Genomic DNA, 20749 nt, shown 5'->3' with positions numbered 1-20749 from the left:
TTAATTGTTTTGAGAAAACAAAATTTCGTATTTCCCCACTTTTTTTAAAAGCAAAGTATATTTAGTTCATTATTGGTCTAATACGATAAGGTGTTGTAAAGATGTGAGTGTATACGCTTTTTGGCGAGTATTGCGCTTGGTCGGTTCAGTCGTGAATTATCATGCGTCGAGTATGGAGATCGCAAAGGAAGAATTTCGCCCTATTTGACATTTTTAATACCCGAAACGGAAAAACACATCGAGAGTAACCAAGAAAATTTTGAATGTATACGGATCCGATACCCTGTCGGTTCGAGTTGCACAACATTGGCTCGAGCAATTTAGTTCTCGTTAGTGTAGATGAATGATGTGCTAGGCACTGACAAGCTTGTGGCCGAAAATATCAATAAAATGATGGAAAATATCGAGATAGGCTGTCCTTTTAGCATTCATAGCATCGCCCAGAGCTGAACATCAATTATTGAGGCGTTTGGAACCATTTACAGAAGCTTGAATACAAAAATAAACTCGAATAGGAGAGGAATCGTATTTTGTGAAGACAACTCCCGGCTGCACACATCTTTGACGACGCGCCAGAAGGTCTGAAAGCTCGGATAGAAAGTTGTCATTCTTACACCCTACAGTTTGGAAGTTCGATTGTCGTTGGCAATAAATTATCAAACAGAATGGGGCATACTTGACTTATATCAGGTGATTGTGGCACTTCTTATAAAGTATTGAAATAAAGTGAAAAATACAAAATTACTTATTCTCCCAACATAAAACTGAATATTGGTAATGGTACATGTAAACTGTAGGGAATACTAAAAGGATCATTTCGTTTAATGATTTAGGATCGGATTTACACAGGCGGGATCAGAAATTGAAACTGCATTGGGGCCCAACATTTCACCGAGGGCCGCTATACATTTTTAGGGCGTGTATTCATTTGAGCAACGTTCATTTCAGCGAGTGTAACAATTATTTGAGCAAGTATTTATTTGGGCGAACTTCTTTTGAACGTCGTTCAATTCAGTGACATTTTCGTATAGTTAATTAAGAGTAGCTATAGATGGACTATTTATAGTTTATTTTGTCCTTTAAGAGTATCTAATATTTATTCATTCAATGGAGCTAACGGAGTGATAAAGGAACACCCAAAAAGATCCGTCCCAACTCGAGTCTCTTCCCTAAAGGAACTAAGTCAAAAAGGGCTCATGAATCTAAGGTCACAACATTGGACTACGACCGGAGAATGTACAGGGAGTGGGGATCAAATTGTCTCCAAAATATTTTTCTACAAAAAACAACACAAAATATACATTTTTTAACTTTTTTATCGAAAATCAAAACTATGACGAGCATATAGGTATAGAGTAGCCATTCATTCGATATAATTACCGTTGGCATCAATAACGGCCTCTGAACCGGCCGCATGCTCTTCTGACCATCTCATTGTCCATGTTGCCGAATACCTCCTTGATGGAGTCCATCAGGCTGGCCTTGGTGCTATGGGGATGTCTCTTGACATAGCCCCAGACAAAATAGTCCAAAGGATTAAGGTCGGGAGAGTTAGTAGGCCACAAATCCTTGGTTACGACGTCATAACAGTTCTCGGTTAACCACAGATTTTGGATACATGGCAGGGTGCTGAGTCCTCTTGCCACACCCAGGGCCTGTCTCCTGCCACCCCTTGGACCTTCATGAACCTGGTAGGGTCATCCTCAACCATCTACTTCATATTGTCGACAAATTCGGTGCCCCTGACCTTCCTGTCGGCCCCCTCCTCCTTGGGTGCTCTCTTTATGGTGGCATCAACATCCCAGGTGTCATCTAGCTTCTTACGGATACGCTGAACAGTCCGTAAATTCACTCCTAAGGTTGAAGCAATCGTTGAATTGGAGATTTCACCTCCATTATTAACCAATGCAATGACTACGGCGTACCTCGAAAGCTCCTCGTTCCACTTATAGCTCTTTATCTTCTCATATGATGACGGCATGATGCTAACTGAACTACGTATGGTAAGCTGACGAGAATAGCTTTCCTATTTGGTAACCGGTTTTTTATTTGATAATGTTGTCTTCAAGTTATCAAGGTTTAAAGTAGGCGACAATTTGATCCCCGCTCCCTGTACTTCCTTTTTTAAAGATCCTATAGATATAAGTATTTGTATGGCATTCCACTCAATAAGTTATATAAATTCATCCCTCCACAGAAGCTTGCTGAATTGAGACGAAATCCGATAAAGCCTCAGTTGCTCTTATTTGATGTTAAACACTGCTCTGATGAGTCTTGATGTTTAATAATAACGTCATATCGCTGAAATGAACGAAGCTGAAAAAACCTCACACAAATATAAAATAGTTCAAATGAATATTGCTAAGATAACACTTTCTGCTTGATTGAACGGACACGGTATTTTTAAATATCAGAGTGGTTCCTGTATGCTCAGGGAAGCGGCTGGGGTTGATTTTTTTATCATTCAATAGTTTGATTGTCCAAATATGATATCATTACAATGAACTTTTTGCACGATAATATTGTCTTGAAATGAAATTAATCAGAGTCATATTGCTTCACAATGTTATTACCAACAATAATTTTGTTGTTTCATTTGCAAAAAATGGCATCCATGTCGCTCTGTGAATTTTTTGTACTACCATTGTGTCTTAATTTTGATTAACTGTTGGGCGTATGTATTACATGGTCTTTTTTACAAAAAAAATAAAAATATATATATAGATATATATAAATTATGGTGTACCGTAATGACAAATGTTGGGATTAATTTGGTATTGCCTGATATTTTTCCTTCTTAACCAGAAAATATTATAAATATATATAATTATAGTCCAAAATTATAAATTGATACAACAGGATGTTTTAATTGGCACCAATGAACACGCAAAGTATATTTGACCCTTGGTATCAAAAAAAGAGGTTTGAGTTGTAAAAATGAAGCAAACCCCGCAAAATAAATGCGCGTAATACTCTGAACCAAAAGACAATATTGATTTATTAGCAGTATGTTTGGAACTAAAATACTCATATAATGAGGCAAATTAGGGAAAAGTTGTTAAATTATTTTTACAAAATTCATGCTTTATCTATAATACTTAATAAAATGAAAATCCTGTAACTTGATTCAAATCAATAATTTTAAAGAAACAACGTCAAAAATTCCTTTTTTTTTTTGACATTTTATAGATTTTCAAATCAAAATGCGTCCATGAAGGATCATTTTTTCGGGGGTTTGATGATTATTTTCTTGTTTAGAGCGGAAAAAATGCAAAATAAAAATATCAGGCAATACCAAATTCTCAACTTTGGTCATTTTGGTACAGTCTAATATACAAGTATACACCCTCTGGACGCCTCTGATAGCAAAATTGACTTTTTTAACAATTATTTAAAAATTAAAAAATCGGATTTTTTTTTTTTTTTTTTTTTTAATTGTCCCATAACTAGTAATAAGCCAATCATACCAACTACTATTTATCTCTTAAATGTTTTTTATCTGTCCAGCATTACGTCTCATTATTGTATTGAGAAAAACATGTTTTTGCATGAATATTGTGTTCAAATGTATTTTGTACGTCAAAATTCTGACCTTGATGAGACATTTGATGTTGGTTTTGTTATTAATATGGAAACTTTACTTTTTCATAGTGAGGTTGACATTAGTATAAAATTGCCCATTACATAAATGTATTTCATAATATTAAAATCCTACATTGTATTCTATTTGATAATAGGATAATACTTACATAGTAATATCATAGGAAAAGTGTATCTGTGCATGATCGACAAAATGTCTTCATAGAAACAATAAGATGGGCAATATATATATATACGATGAGGGATACAGAAGAAATTGTAGTCTTGTCCTTTTGGAAACGGAGCAAAAGAATAGAATAACTCGTTACTTTGTTCATTTTTTAAAAATACAAAATTATCAAATAGTCATGACGTTTCAAGTGAGAATAGTGAATCGACAGGTCCTGACAACTAAATACATTGGTATTTTTGTGCTACTGAAATAACGCGCCCATGGCAACGTTAAATATAGATAATATGTTTTTAAAAACAAGGATTAAGCATTAACATAGACTTTTTAAGATCCCAAAAAATCCTCGGATTTAAACAGGCTTCGAGTATTCGGGCTCTAACCTTGGATTTTTTCGAATAATACAAGTTTACGAACACCGTACTCGAGCACTTCAGATCCGGGCTCTCGATCTGTTCTATCTCTAAGATGTTTAGAATGTTATTCATTATTTGTTTACCACATAAAAAATATTTTCTATTTTCAAGGACACAGATATATATTATATATTTCATCAAATTACTCTCATGTAAATAACTAAACAAAAGCTTTACATAATAAAAGTTATATTAAAGCATTTTATTTTTGTATTCAATAACATATTCCATTTCTCTAAATATATCTTTAATACCTGTATTTTGGACTTATTTTAGTAAATAGATTTAAATTCCTTCCATTTATGTGAAAGAGAAAAATAAGAAATTGGGAGATGAGGTTTGCATATCCTATAAAAAACAACCGTTGTCCAGAGAAAAAAATTTAAATTAATTTTAAAATATGGTTAAAACAGGTGTTATCAACATTCACATATGTAAAGTCACAGAAGGTTGTGCCATTATGTGGTTTCAAATAGGCGGTATTTGAAATTATTCTGACTCTCCCATATAGTGGTGCAGTGTATTCAGTGATGAAAATCCTGTGTTCACTGAGAATTTAAAAAAAAGAAACCGAAAATCAATATGGTGCCCCTGACAATTTGAAGAATCAAAATGTGCCATGATGTGTGTTTTGGCCAGGAAATACAAACGACATTAGGTGTTCGAGGGACTTATGTAAGTCATGCAACTTTACTTCTCCTTCACAACCTATATGTCCACCTATACTTTTGAATGCCCCAAGAGCACCATTCGAAGCCATTGTTGCCGACTTTTGTGACATCCGAGGTTACAGATACCTTGTAATCACAGATAGATTGTCAGGATGGACGGATTCTAAAGGGGTAAAGGGATTGTTGGGAAGCTTGACACGTTTCTTGGCAACGTTTGTAGTTCCTGAAGAAATCTCGAACAATAATGTTATGACGTTTCATTAGATCCGCTACAATCAGCTGTGACAAGGGAGGAGGGAAAGAAGGAAATAAACAAGGGCATTGCAAAAATAACTCCGATGTCAATTCCCAACTCTGAGTCCAACAAGTACTTACAATAATAACTCTGCAACAGATCCTCAGGGCTATGCCTGAGCATACGTTCAATCAGGGTTTGAATATATTTGACATACATATAAATGCGGTGTGTTTTTCGCTGGCCCGTTAATTTGTAATTTATAATAGAAGTAAGGAATTTTAGTTTCCTTAGCAGTTGTCATTATTATTTAATCCCTAAGTAGTGAAGATACTTTCCTAAATAGATTCAATTACAACCTGATTCAACGTTCCTGTATGCTCATAAAAGCCGGAGCGTAACCCTGAGGATTTGTTGCGGAGTTATAATTGTAGCTCCTTGTTGGACGCCGAGTCGAATTCGAGATCGACATCAGAGTAATTCTAGCAAATGTCCTTGTTTATATCTTTTCTTCCCTCCTCTCTTGTCACAGCTGATTGTAGCTGATCTAATGAAACGTCTAATTATTTCTCTCCTGCATACCATTCTTGAAATAGTGCTTTTTTTTAACATGCCCATACCACACTGGATTGTAACCTTTGATAATTGAATTATTTAGGAGAGAAAGTTCACTAGCCAGGGGTTAAATAATAACTACAGCAGCTATGTAAAAGGAAATTATTTTTTGAAAGGACCAATTTATTAAAGAAAATATACCAGCTAAAAAAATCACTGGATTTACATCACTGGCTAAATTCTCCTCAAATCTCGTTTCTTATATTACAATAGTAAAGTATATGTCAAGGTAAACAAGATTTTTTTGTAGTTGGGGTTGAGTTCGTTCATATTATGTCTATATGTGTATAATTTTGCATTGAGAGAGTGTCCTGTGAGTATTTTCTTTGATACAGCTAGACTTAAAACTTTTAGTTATTAGGCAAACATGTGATAAAAAAGGTTTCTAAATAAATATTGGAAAAGTTCCGTTTATTTAAATTTTACAGTATTGAAAGCGGCATTATCTCACTAACACAAACATATCCTTTGGAATTTGTTGTCAGTTGTCTATTCCCTCCTCTGACTTGATACGCCATGGATATTACTATGTGAGAAATAAACAAAGTTATAAGTAATTCAATATTATGCTCCGTTTCCAAAAGGACATGAATACAATTTCTTGTTGATTTATCGTAGTCATTCTATATTTATATACATATATTGGCCATTGTATTATTTTTATGAGTAAATTTTGGCCATGATATAAAAATACAAATGTATAAAATATTACAAAGCAATATTATACAGTATCGAATAAAATACTATGTTGGATTTTAATATAAATAGGACTAATGATAGGCTAGGAGTACTTTAAAGATAAAGATCAGTTGGTGTGAATGACTTATTTGTCTAACTGCCATATGATTTAGGGACTTTTTTTCTATTTCTTTTTGATAAAAAGTTTGCGTGATATAATAATGGTAACACAGATTAAAAATCAAGGAAATAACTTACCAAATTAAATTTTAATACGAGCATTTTACAAGTATCTTCTCTGAAATACCATGTTTTCAAAAAATGTAATGAATAAAATATTTTAATAGGTCTAACCATACCAAAAAAATAAATGAAAAATAGTAAAAAGTAGACTTTAAAAAATAATTTGTCCCATTTTACTGGTTTTAGGTACAGCAAAAATCCCCTTACAACGCGGATTTCATATAAAGCGGATTTGTCTTGTTCCTAAAAACCGCGATAAGTGAGGACTCCTTGTATTATAATATAATACATTTTCACTCAGGTCATAAATTGTATAAATATTGAAGACAATTTATGAACTGAGTGAAAATGTATCCAATTTAAGCCTTAAAATGGGGTTTTAGGGACTTAAATTGGATGTTTTACTACAAAAATGTAGCAATTTCAAATGAATCTTTATGAAACTTAAATTAATTAGCTTTAAGAGTTAAAAAAAGTCTGGAAACCTGAATTGATCACTACTGAATGCCAATGATCAAGAGTGATATTTGAATCTAACCAAAGTAAATGTTTTGAAAATCCATAAATTTGTACAATTATTTAAAGAAAAGTAGGATATATTGAGATATATAATATTTAATTTTTATCTATACTATGGAAATAAGATTGTATAGCTAAGTATTAACATATTTTTAATACATTTTAGGGCAAGATATATCATAAAACTATACAATAGAGGGACAAATTCTTATAGACAATAAGGTTAAAGCCCTTTCATTTATTGCACACCTTTTGATATCCAATATTAGACTAATTTTATTAGTATTAACGAATAAAGTTTTTTCATTGTCATGCAACTTGGTTGTGAAGGACTCCAAAAAGGCCAACACAATCATGCTGACGTCATGTAAAAACGTTCTATTCCATGTACATTTCCTTCGTTAGAATATCCCTGTGACAAAGTGTAGGATTCAGGCAAATGTTGTTAATATATAAAAGAAGCTTGTTTTTAAGTAAGGTAAGTAATTCCAAATATAAACCTTACAGGCCTGCCGGCAAATATTTTCTAATATTTTTTCAGTCCGAAGAATCCCCTTCTCCAAGAAGACGTTGCGAGAAGAGATTGTTTTATTTACAGTTAAAAAATATTTAAAATGAAAGAAAAGACTCAAAAAGCACCGGATCCATGTTTACTTAATCGAATTGGAGCTAGCATCATCAATGATCATACCTGGGCTCTACTCTTCATCCTTGTTCCCGCATCTCTTGTCTACGATTTTTTTATGTTTTTTTATGAAATATATGATCGATATTTATACAAGAATAGCAAGTCTCACGAAGAAAAAGTGAAGGATGTACAAAGACAAGTACGACGCCGGATTGAGTTGGGTGATAAAAGACTCATGTGTACTGCACGACCCCAATGGAAATCCATCACTCAACAAAAAAATGCTTTACAAGGAGAAGTGCTATCAGGTATATGAATACACCCAACCTTGCTCTTATTGACCAAATTCTAATAATTTATATATGCCTTGTTTACAATTTTCAGATTGAGATTAACATGTCAGACATCATTTCAATCGACGAAAAGAGACGCAAGGTCTATGTAGAACCCATGGTCACAATTGGTGAACTGAATGATTTCTTACTCACCAAGGGATGGACCGTCCCTATTGTACCTGAGATTGATGCCCTTACCATTGGTGGTCTTGTCATGGGGGGGTGGAGTGGAAACTACTTCCATTCGCTATGGACTCTTCCAACACATCTGTACGAAATATGAGCTTGTATTGCCAGATGGAAGTGTGGAAATTGTGACAGAAGACAGCAATTTGGAATTATTTGGAGCCTTGCCATGGAGCTATGGTACTCTTGGGCTCCTCACTGCTGTAGAATTAGATATCATTCCTCATAAGCCCTTTATCAAACTCACCTATGTTCGAACCGATACTCATGACGAGATGGTTTCCGTATTTGATCAGATGGTAAAAGACAAATCTGTAGACTCGATTGAGGGACTTGTATACTCCAAGACAAAGAGTGTGATGATGAAGGGATCCTTTATCGAAAAGAACGAGATTGGAAACTATTACGTGAATGCGTTGGATCGCTGGTACAAGAAATGGTTCTACACTCATGTCGAGGATGTTGTTCAACACCAAAAAGAATATACTGAAGTCGTTCCCACAAAAGACTTTTTCCATCGCCACAACAGGCCCTACTTTTGGGTAGCCAGAGATGTGTTTGGAACTTTCTGTAATCATCCTCTATTTAGATATCCTTTTGGTTGGACCATGCCTCCAAAGTTCTCGTTTCTCAAGGCATTAAAGCATCGTTTTAACACTCCTGACCAAATCAATAACTTTGTTTGTCAAGACTTTGGATTTAGTTTAACTCAATTAAAAGAGGCTTTAGAATTTGTTGATGAACAAACAAAGGTATATCCCATTTGGTTATGTCCAATTAAACATATTCCACCAAAGCATATTGAGGATATGGATCACTACACGATTGATACAGTTCATGTCGATGTTGGGGTGTATGGGTGAGTACTTGCTTATTCAATCAATTCAGTACATCGAATAATTAATATATACTTAATTTTGTTGTGTACAGGTCATCACCTGTTCCTAATTTAGATCAAGGAAAAGTACAGAAGATTTTGGAAAAGTACTGCCTGGACAAGAGGGCTATTGTGGCCCTCTATGCTGAGACTCAGTTAACTTATGAAGAATTTTACCAAATGTTTAAAAACAGTCTGGATCTTTATTATGTTCTACGAAAAAAATACGGCTGTGAGGAGGCTTTTCCTACCGTATATGATAAAATTAGTAAGATTGGCCGATCAGTATCGCATTGAATATTGATTATCAGTTATATATTATATTTTGTCTATTAATCGTTTTTTGATCAATAAACTCTGTTTTTGTCACAAGCCCTTACCTTTATTGGAACATGCAACCTTACATACAAAAAAAAAAAATAATAAGTCCCATTTAGAGATAGGACAATATATATAAACAACATATACAAGTTTAGCTACTTATGTAATTATCATGCATGTCGTCATCTTTATTGTATCACGAAACCTTTACTCTAAAAAGAAACAGAAAAAAGACTCAAAATCATCTAGTAGTTTGACAAATAAGTCAGTTATACCAACTGCTATTTATCTCATACCGTCTCCTAGGCTATCATTGTGATAGTATTTATCCAGGATTTTTAAAAATAGTATCGGGTGGCAAATTGATTGAAAGGTATTGATTTGGAAGATTCTATGTGATGGAATTAGATCTGTCTGTAATGGCCATGGATCTCAAGTACTTAAATCGGACGAGAAATGCCGTGTAGCAAAATTCAAGGCTTAGGCATCAACTCTTCTTCGTGCGGATCACACACCAACAGAGGTAGCCAGGCTGAGGGGAATGGCTCGTAAGACAGTTTACAATGTAGAAAATTACTCAACTTCCTCGATTCAAACGAATGCAAAATCGAAAGAAATAGACCGATCTGGCTAACCGTTGGTGTGTGTTCTTCCAGAGGATGCTACTAACTAAAAATAACCTCGATACGCGCCATTAGTGCCATCTCTCAGACTTTGCACGGACTTTTCAAAGGACCTTCGTATATTAATTAGCATTTGAATTATTGTGATAATAATATTGGGCAGGTCGTTACTTTGATTCTTTCTAACAACCTCTCATTCGAAAAGAAACAGAAAAATATCTGAAATTAGTTGATAATTGCTCTCAACTTTATAGGAAATAATTCGTATTCAACCAATCCATATTAATAACAATAATTAGAGAAAATCATTTGTGCCAGAGGTAACGTCGTGTGAAATGACTACGCAATGCAACTATTTGTACCGCTAATCAAAATAAGTTGAATGTCCGTTCGGTTTACATAGATACTATCTGTTTTTTATAACTAGGATTAAGTATGAAGCAATACTTTTACCTTTGTAAGATCCAAAAAATCCCTCTTATCTTTTTAATGATCCGTAAAAGTTCGGGTTCTCAAAGCCAATTCGAGTCTTGGATCTTTTCAGATCAAACAAGTTTATTTATATCGTACCCAGATACTTCAGTTCTGGTTTCAAGATCCGTCCTATCTCTACTCAGAGTCCAACAAGGACTTGCACACATAACCTTACAACAAATCTTCATTAAACCTCTTTGTTTTTGTCGCAATAACTGCTAGATTATAAAAATTGACAAGATTGCAGCACTCGTGAATAATAGCTAGATACTCACCAAAGTTTCAGCTATTTTGGCACAAAGTTGTTACGTGACGTCCAGTTGGAGTGGCATGATGAGAGTTTTTATGCTCCCGTCTGTAATTTCGATTGGAGAATTGTGTAGTTACAAGGAGACTTTGTTGAAAGAAAAATAAGTTAAGCTTCTTTTTTTTTTCTCAATAAGACTTACATCAACTCACTCCAACGACTCTCACATAACAACTTCCTTGTCCAAAATGGCTAAAACTTTGGTGAGTAATTTTCAACAGATGCTAGATAGATATCACTAAAAGACTCAGATATGATTAGCTTTGATTTACGAGTGTTGCCATTTTCACGTTGTGGTCGAAAACTTACACTTTCTTGTTGACATTTTGTCTATCATATAGAAATACAATTGTATCACCACGCTTTGAATAAAATACTGCCAAGCAATATTGTAGTATAGTGAAGATTTAAATATTACGAAAGATATATATATGTAATTTATTTCAAAAATGGTGAAGAAATAATATAACGGTCTAGTCTGCGAGTAAATAAGAAACAAATAGCAGTTGGTATGATTGACGTATTTGCCCAACTACCACATGATTTCGGGTCTTTTTTTTTGTTTCTTTTTTGAAGAAAGGTTGCGTAATACAATAAAGACGTGTCTCTCTTCAAGAATAATGATAAAAGCTTTGGAAAATAAAAAAATAAAACCATTACATATTATTTTCATCTATGACTATTGCCCGTCCTTTAATGATTAAATACCTACAAGGAATTGCAACAACCAAGCTCAAATATTTCCTCTAAAGTTTAGTATTGATGTACAACAAACTAACATAATATGGACAAATAAAATGCAACATACTTAATTAAATTATTTTATGTCTACTTTTATAAGGGCATAGGTTACATAATAACACCTTATCAGTTAAAGGAGGAACGGCCTGCACTACTGATTTTGTCATATACCTCTGGAAAGGCCTCATTGCAGCCATATTTCTCCCTGAGCTTATGATACACGTCTCTTCCAATGCAAAACATTTGATTGAACTCATCGTAAGTGAGTTGGGTTTCTGCATAGAGGGCAACAAAGGCTTTCTTATCAAGACAGTAGCTCTCCAAAACTTTTTGAACTTTTTCTGGTCAACATCCGGAATTGGCGAATTCCTAAAGTTGTAATATAACTTATTTATCCGATTCAATACGAGATTATATGAATTATGAATGATTGTGTTGGATCGGTTCTGGGACTGAATTCATGATCAGCCTTTTTTCTAATCAGTTTGATCTTTTTCACTGTTCAACAGTCCTATGCAGTGCTCGAGTTGTAGCGGGATGGGTGGAGGGATCTCATCCCCCTACGATGAAAATATTCTAAAATAATTCCCCCACAAAATTTTCATAATTTTTATTGTTCTTAAGAAGACAAATGAAAATGGTCATGCAATGAGAAGTTTCAGTTGCTAATTTACAAAATTTGATTACCTTAAGCCTTTGTAATTGTAATGATTTTTAACTTATGTAATTAATGTACTTTGATTAGGAGCTACCTCATGGCGAAACTTTGTGAAATACTGTCTTTGGACAGAGCCAATTAGGGTATGATTGCTATGACAGACAGTAAAATGACTTCAGACCGTTGATTAAGGTACATGACCAGAGATAATCTGAATTTAAAACCTCTACACCATACATATTTAACAACTAAAATGACACAATAGAAAATTTATAATTTATACTCAAACAAGCCTATTCATTATTTATAATTATACCACAACAGGGTGGTATACCCTGTCAATAGTTATCTTTTTAAAAAATTATTTCATTATTGATGTAATATTTTTTAATTTATAGGCTATATACATTCACATATTGCGTTAAAATTGCATTTTAATCAACGGTATTTTCAAAAAATTTGCAAGGCAAAACCCCCCAATCAGAATCTATCGCTAACTATTAGTTTGATTTTACAACTCGACCACTATTCCTACAGTCCAAGATATCTTTTAATTTTCCAAAATCCTAGCTAGGATTGAAGAAAATATATCTCGTCTAATTGAAAGAGGTTATGGTAAAACTTTAACAAAGTAGTTGCCATAACAGACCGATTATGACGGACCCTAGGACTGAAAAATTGATCAGGACTTCAGTCTCTTCAGACCGATTCAACACTAAAAAAATGATACTTACCCATAGATACCAATATCAACTACAATTGAGTCGCTTTTTAAATGGTCGAAATCTTTAACATGTTTCGCAGGGATATGTTTAATAGGACATATCCAAAGGGGATATACTTTAGTTGTTTGATCTATGAAATCCAAAGCCTCTACTAATTCTGTGGATCTGAATCCTAAATCCTGACAAATAAAGGTGTTTACTTTACTCTGACAAGAAAAATATTGTCTTAATGCCTTAAGGAACGAAAACTTTGGGGGCATGGTCCAACCAAAAGGATATCTAAATAGAGGATGATTACAGTAAGTTCCAAATACATCCCTTACTACCCAAAAGTAGGGTCTGTTGTGGCGATGGAAAAAGTCTTTTGTGGGAACGACTTCAGTATATTCTTTTTGGTGTTGAACAACATCCTCGACATGGGTGTAGAACCATTTCTTGTACCAGCGATCCAATGCATTCACGTAATAGTTTCCAATCTCATTCTTTTCGATAAAGGATCCCTTCATCATCACACTCTTTGTCTTTGAGTATACAAGTCCCTCAATCGAGTCTACAGATTTGTCTTTTACCATCTGATCAAATACGGAAACCATCTCGTCATGAGTATCGGTTCGAACATAGGTGAGTTTGATAAAGGGCTTATGAGGAATGATATCTAATTCTACGGCCGTGAGGAGTCCAAGAGTACCATAGCTCCATGGCAAGGATTCAAATAGTTCCAAATTGCTGTCTTCTGTCACAATTTCTAGACTTCCATCCGGCATTACAAGCTCATATTTCGTACAGATGTGTTGGAAGAGTCCATAGCGAATGGAAGTCGTTTCCACTCCACCCCCCATGACAAGACCACCAATGGTGAGAGCATCAAGCTCAGGTACAATAGGTACGGTCCATCCCTTGGTGAGTAAGAAATCATTCAGTTCACCAATTGTGACCATGGGTTCTACATAGACCTTGCGTCTCTTTTCGTCGATTGAAATGATGTCTGACATGTTAATCTCAATCTGAAAATTGTAAACAAGCCAGATATAAATTATTAGAATTTGGTCAATAAGAGCAAGGTTGGGTGTATTCATATACCTGATAGCACTTCTCCTTGTAAAGCATTTGTTGTTGAGTGATGGATTTCCATTGGGGTCGTGCAGTACACATGAGTCTTTTATCACCCAACACAATCCGGCGTCGTACTTGTCTTTGTACATCCTTCACTTTTTCTTCATGACTTTTCGGATTCGTACAAAATATTAGTTCTAAAACATATATTAAATAACTGTAGACATCATAAATCAGGGATAAAACAAGGAGTATGATTAAGAGAATGAACGAATGGTATCGAATTATCCGATCTCCGATTCGAATTAAAGGGTTAGGACTTTTTGCTACCACCATTTTTGTACGAACACAAACGCACAGTAACTGAATTAAATGTCAACTAAATATAAACTTTAATGGATTAAATCATTTTATATATTTTTGGGTAATATATATATATATATGTTTTTTGATGATGACATTTTAAGATTTAGCAAAAGGAATTGGAATTAATGCATGGGGGATCAACACTTTTCGTAGCTCATATTACCATGTCTTCCAGTACTTATCCCACAGAATACGTGACGTCCGTATAATATAGATATTTATTTCGACAGGATATCCTGCCAAGGGTAATAAGAAGCCGGCCACTCTTTAAAAAAATAAAACAATTAAAACTCAACTATTGTCCAATATATGCAAATATCTAAAAATTAAAACATCTCCGATCTGCATTCTTTTGTCGTAATTCATTCTAAGTTTATTTATGTTATCTATCACGAATTGCAATTAAAACAATCGTAAAAAAGAAGGAATTTGATTGGATCAAAATTTAATATTAATAGATGACGTCATAATTATGGCTTCTTGAGAGCGTAAATAATCACATTTTATAGGAATAAAAACCCTTACAAGTATATTTTTCTATTAAGGAAAATGGTTCGTATAATTACCAACGAATTAAAAAAAAGTTTTAGAAAGAATTGAATGGCCAAAACCAGTTTTAGAGAATAGCAGACGGGCATATATATCCGATACGTCAAGAGAGGTTTTTTATAAAAAGGGTGAATTTACAGGAAATAAATTTTTGGAAAGATTTAAAGAGGGTTGTTTTTAAGGGAAAATGAATTGTCCCTAGGGATATTTTTTTTAATTGTATGGAAATGATAAGCTGAGAATGCTTTTAGTGGCCAAATCAAAACGAAATCAATTTTGAGATCAAATAAAGAAAAAGACAGATAGCTTTGGGTTTAAAGCCTCAGTCGGGGTTTTGAGGATATGATGAGATGACTAAATAGAATGGTAGACTATTCAGTATTGGAATTAAGTCCAGAGTGGATACTAACCTACTAACCTTGGATAGTTTAAATGCTAGAACATTGGAACAGAGAACATGTTTCTTCTGTAAAGAATCACAGAGGACAACCCGACAGTTTTTGTTCGAGTGTACTCATGTAATTAGTATAATGAACAAAGTGATTCAGTTTTTTTTTTTTTTTTCAAATTTTAAGTTGAGTTTTGAACATATAGATTTGTCTTACTCTTATACCGGACCATATCAAGTATAAATGAATTATATAATTGCAAAAGTACACAAGTTCTGATAAATAAATTTAGATGTACAGAACACCGCTGCCTACAGATTTTACGATAACAGTACAGTATTGATTGTTTAGTATGTTCCAAAATTGAAATCAATGTTTTTATAAAATAATGAGTGGAAATACAAATTTTATAATGCTGTATTACAAAAAAGTTATTATTGATATCGTTAAACATTCACATTAGACTTGTACTGATATCAAAAAAAATTCCGATACGATATTTTACAAATATACCCGTGACTCTGAGAGCCTTTGTTTTGTCTTGTCAAACTTACCGAGTGGTACATTTAAATATAAACAATTTGAATTATATACTTCAACAAGATAAAATTTTTAAAATATCTACAAAATTAATACTATCAATAGATGTGTTCTATTAATCATTAATGTAGCCGCCCCAAGCGGCAATTACGGCTTCCAGGCGATGGTAGAAGGCATGGAAACCACTGCAGAATCAGTCCTCCGCCATGGCGTGCCAGCGCTGGTTGACAGTGGCTTTGCAGACCTTGGTGTATGTATGACGGATATTGCAGGCATTATCCTCGACATGCACCCAAAAGGTGTACTCCATGAGTTTGGCATCAGGGATGTAGGGGAATCAAATGAGTCTAAAAGACTCCTTTAAGAGAGTCTTGCAACGTAGGAGATTGGTTTCTTTCATTGCTGGTGGCCGCGCACACAAGGCTCTTTCCAACCCAGTTGTAAAGCTCTCTACTGCGGGTCCAGTTTGACCTTTTTGACTGAGAAATCGTTTCGGATTTCTTTTATAAAAATTCCAAAAAACAAGTACCCTGCCGCAGCCCCCCCCCAAAAAAAAAAAAAAAAAAAATATATATGAATAATCCTGAGTACACCCCTGATTATTGTTCATTTCTATCAACAAATTAATTATTTTTATTTACCTTGTGGGTGCGTCACAAATTGCAATTAAAGTAGCCAAAAAATTGTGCATCACAATAAAATAATGAAAAATTGATACATTTTATTTGAAGGGGGACTTATCAGGTACAAAAAAAGTATCTTTAATCAAATATAGGTTATAAACTATAGATAGAAATCTTGTATATCTTAACTCATCCCACAAATTAAGATAAAAGCCTGTGACATTAGCTGAAAAAAGTCTGATCTTAGAAGGCCTACTGGTTAAAACCCATATTTATCATAGTCAATTGTGAAAATCCAGCGTAGAATGGGCATGTAAAAAAAATCAATATGGTAAGCCTGACAATTTGAAGATGTTTTGGAGGAGAGAAAGAATCATACTCATGACGTTTCATTAGATCAACTACAATCAACTGTTACTAAGGAGAAAGGCAAAAAAGATATATGCAAGGAAGTTTGCAAAAATTACTCCGATGTCGAGCCCTAGTTCTACTCAGAGTCTAATAAGGACTTACAATAATTACTCCACATTAATCCTCAGGCTTACACTCCATCCTATATAAGCCCAAAGGAATGTTCAATCAGGTTTTGAATATAATTGAATCTATTTAGCAAAGGATGTTCACTATTCAGGAATTAAATAATACTGGCAACTACTAAGGAAAAGAAAATTCATTTCAAACTACCAATTCAAAAAACCGGGCCAACTAAAAAACACAGCCGGGTTTCATCGCTGCACATAATACTAGAAACCTATAAGAGAAGGCTCAAGCGCGCCCGCTAAATGTGGGATAAAAGAACTGATTAATTACAGAAATGACATAACATAAATTCAAAAGGTCATTTGTCGACCATATGTCATATTTTTATTTCTATATAAAAAAACTGGCCAGTGAAATCCTTAAATCAGAGTGTTTATGAAAATATTTAATTCAAATATCAAGCCTATCTTGGGCCTCTTATATAGGTATATGTATACATTCGACTATTAGAATCTAATAAATGTTTTTTTTTATATATATAAGGATATGTCAAATGATTTTATGATCTTATATGTATTATGTCATTGTAGTAATTTATCAGTTCTTCCACCAAATATGCAGGGGGCACACTTGAGCCTTCGCTTACAAGTTTCTAATATTATATGTTTAAGCTATAGTACACAAAAATTAACATTAAACCTTCAACCATAATAGAAAATCACGTTTTGAGAGTATGGTTACGATTAAGAGATGTATTTCGACATGAAATAACCATATTGGTCGATAAAAATGGAAGGTAATAACAGTTTATGTAATAAATCTACTGGGGGGTGGCCCGTAGACGCTGTAGTTTCGCCCTCCTCCCCCCTTCATTAAGGAGTTTTAGCTTTTAAACATGTTTTTTTTGTCCGGATGAAAATAAATGAAGCAACAGTTGGCTTAATTTTTTTTTAATGATTTCTTAATTTGTAAATTTTGTAAATCACTCTGGATTTTGAAATTTTATTCCAAAAAATGTAATATTTGAAATTTTTTTCCAAAAAATATAATTTTATGTTAGGAGCTCTAGATTTTTGAAATTTTTTTCAGAAAATATAATTTTATGTTAGGAGCTCTAGATTTTTGAATTTTATTCAAAAAAATCTAATATTTAAAACTTCATATTTAAATTTTTAAAAAACTGCGAAAAGCTGTGGATTTTTGAAATTTTTTCTAGAAAAAAAAACCATTTTTGTGAATAGCTATATGGCTTTTCGATTTTTCTTTCGAAACTTAGTATTTATGTTTATTTTAAATTGAAATTTGGGTAAATTATGTAACACAGCAAAAAATTAAATATTTGATTTTTTTTTCCAAAAAATCGAATTAATTGTGAATAACTGTAGATTTTGAAAAAAAAAAAAAAAAAATTAATTTTATTCAAACAGCTATGGATTTTTGGACTTTTTTTGTCCAAAATATTCAATTTTTTTTGTAAATAGCTATGGATTTCTCAATCTTTTTTGTGAATAGCTTTGAATTTTTGATATTCATTAATAACCATTCCACCCCCCGCCCCTTAAAATATAATCTTGTGGACGTCCAGCAATCGAAAGATAAACTTTTCATTATGTTATCTTAAATACAACTCCTACAAAATGTGTTGACTCATTTTGATTTATTTTTTGAATACTTTTTATTTATGACTTAATCTACAATAATTACTAAAAAAAATAATTGGATATGAAACATATTTAAGTTGGAGTTAAATATTAATTACTTCTTACAATTACTCAAATAATGTATTTAATTATATTGTATTTTCGAAATATTTTTATCAAGCAACCCTACACTAATATAATATTAAATAATAAAAAAATTAGATTTAACTCAAAATATCAATCAGGATTAAACTTTTTTTTTTTTTTTTTTTTTTTGACAATAAATCTTTTAATTTAATTATTTGTAAATAGCTTTGGACTTTTGAAAATGACTTTCAAAAAATTTAATATCTAAAATTTTATTCCAAAATTTTACATTTTTTTGTATAACTTCCAAAAACGAACATTTAATGGCAGCTCGAACCTCGATTTTGTCCATTCTCAAACAACACTCACGTCAACTCACTCATCCGACTATTACACAAGAAATTGCACCCCCAAAATGGCTGAAATTTAGTTGAGTCACTGGCAATAGATACTACATGGATGTGACTATCTTTTATTTATGAGTGTTGGCACCGTCCCGTTTAGATTGGAAACTATTCTGATCAACCGCCTATATTTGGATTAATAAATAGTTAAGGATTTTCTATTTTCCTTGATCTTTGTTCAAGGTTATTTTTATGTTGACCCACCACATTATATAAACATCAAAAGTATTTTCATTTCGTCCTTTTAATTAATTATGAAAAAGTGTCACTTATATGTACACAATTAAAGACGCCATCTATTAGTATGATTTATTGGCATAATTATGAGTGTAACATACTTTGACTATGATCTCACGGGCCAGGCTAATGAAAAATTGGCTTGGACTATAATTGGACAGTAAATCATTTGAATATGATAAAAGTCATTGGCGTTATAAAAGTCCGTGCAATGTACCAGAGATGTAACTAATGGTGCATATGGAAGTTATGTTTGGTTAGTATCATCCCTTGGAAGAACACACACCAACTTTTAGCCGGATCGGTCAATTACTTTCTGTTTGGTATGCATTTTAATCAAGGAAGTGGAGTGATTTTCAAAAAATGGACAAAATAACTTTCTTCTGTTGATTAAACATTACTTTATGAAAGGATAAACGCCTCAGGAGATTTAAAAAAAAGTTCTGCACCTTCCATTAGAACAGTTTATAAGTATTTTCAAAAGTTTTGGTGCGGCCATATGGGCACATGTGACGCCGAAAGTTCTGGATGCCCTCTTGAGGTTACCACTCCGGAAATAATTGATAAAATCCATGATATAGTGATGGATGAGAGAGAAGCAAAGGTGCGTGAGATTGCAATTATGGAGCTACCCGCACGCGGAAAATCACTATCAGACATCTCTAAAGTGATGAGTTGTAACCACTCTACTGTGTACTGGGTTACCGTAAGAGGTACACCAAAAGCTTCCATAAGGTCCAGATCAAGGGCAATATAATTTGTTGAGTCAGTTAAAGGCACCATTGAAGAAAAAAGAGGGAAAGTGACCGTCCATGCCCTTGCTCGTGAATTTGACAGCACCACGACCAATATGTGCCCTTAATGAGGTGAGACTTGAAACTTACTGCCCACAAGATAACTTTTCGTTAGGATTTGACGCCTTAGGATCATGTTGAGCTTGTCAACCGGTGCAAAATCCTCCTAAACAAGGTTGAAAAGTAAGATTCTTAGCCTACCCACAGACCCGACAGTTCCCCCTGCTATATTTTAGTAATTTTGGGCACCTCAAGGTGAAGCTTTCGGGAGTCCGATACACAACAAAGGACCAACTCTAGACCGCCTTCATCCCTACTTGAGTCAACATAAAGCCGGGCTTTTTATAGAAGCTTTGTAAAGTTCCGCACCAGGCTGGCAAAAGGCGGCTATATTGATTGTAATTATGAATTAAACTTTCCCAAATTGATGATATTTTTTTGAAATATAACATTTTTAATTTTGGCAATTTATTCATTTCTTCATCTTTGTTTAAAATGGTTTTTATATTCATGATTAAATTAATTGTGAATGTCTGTGGGTGGTTGTATGTCCTTCGTGTTTGTAT

At 33.5% G+C, this 20749-nt stretch overlaps 2 protein-coding genes across 2 annotated transcripts; one reads left to right on the top strand and one right to left on the bottom strand.

Annotated features, from left to right (window-relative positions):
* Positions 1 to 7687: 7687 nt before the first annotated feature.
* Positions 7688 to 9544, top strand: LOC121126078 (delta(24)-sterol reductase-like). The gene is given in 4 exon segments (XM_040721370.2): positions 7688 to 8082; positions 8159 to 8317; positions 8319 to 9154; positions 9226 to 9544. Coding segments are annotated over 4 exon segments (1362 nt in total). The 5' UTR covers positions 7688 to 7959; the 3' UTR covers positions 9470 to 9544.
* A 1777-nt stretch (positions 9545 to 11321) lies between these two features.
* LOC121126183 (delta(24)-sterol reductase) lies at positions 11322 to 14463 on the bottom strand. Its single transcript, XM_040721491.2, has 3 exons — positions 14102 to 14463; positions 13031 to 14025; positions 11322 to 12007 (listed from the first exon to the last, which is right to left on the bottom strand). Exons 1-3 carry the CDS (start codon positions 14408 to 14410, stop codon positions 11710 to 11712), a joined length of 1602 nt encoding a protein of 533 aa, XP_040577425.1. The 5' UTR covers positions 14411 to 14463; the 3' UTR covers positions 11322 to 11709.
* Between the last annotated feature and the right edge of the window lie 6286 nt (positions 14464 to 20749).

This window comes from Lepeophtheirus salmonis, chromosome 11, assembly GCF_016086655.4.
Source record: "Lepeophtheirus salmonis chromosome 11, UVic_Lsal_1.4, whole genome shotgun sequence".
In the NCBI taxonomy this organism is placed as follows: Eukaryota; Metazoa; Arthropoda; class Copepoda; order Siphonostomatoida; family Caligidae; genus Lepeophtheirus; species Lepeophtheirus salmonis.
Note: the sequence above shows the minus strand (reverse complement) of the source record. Positions and strands in the feature narration are given on the sequence as shown.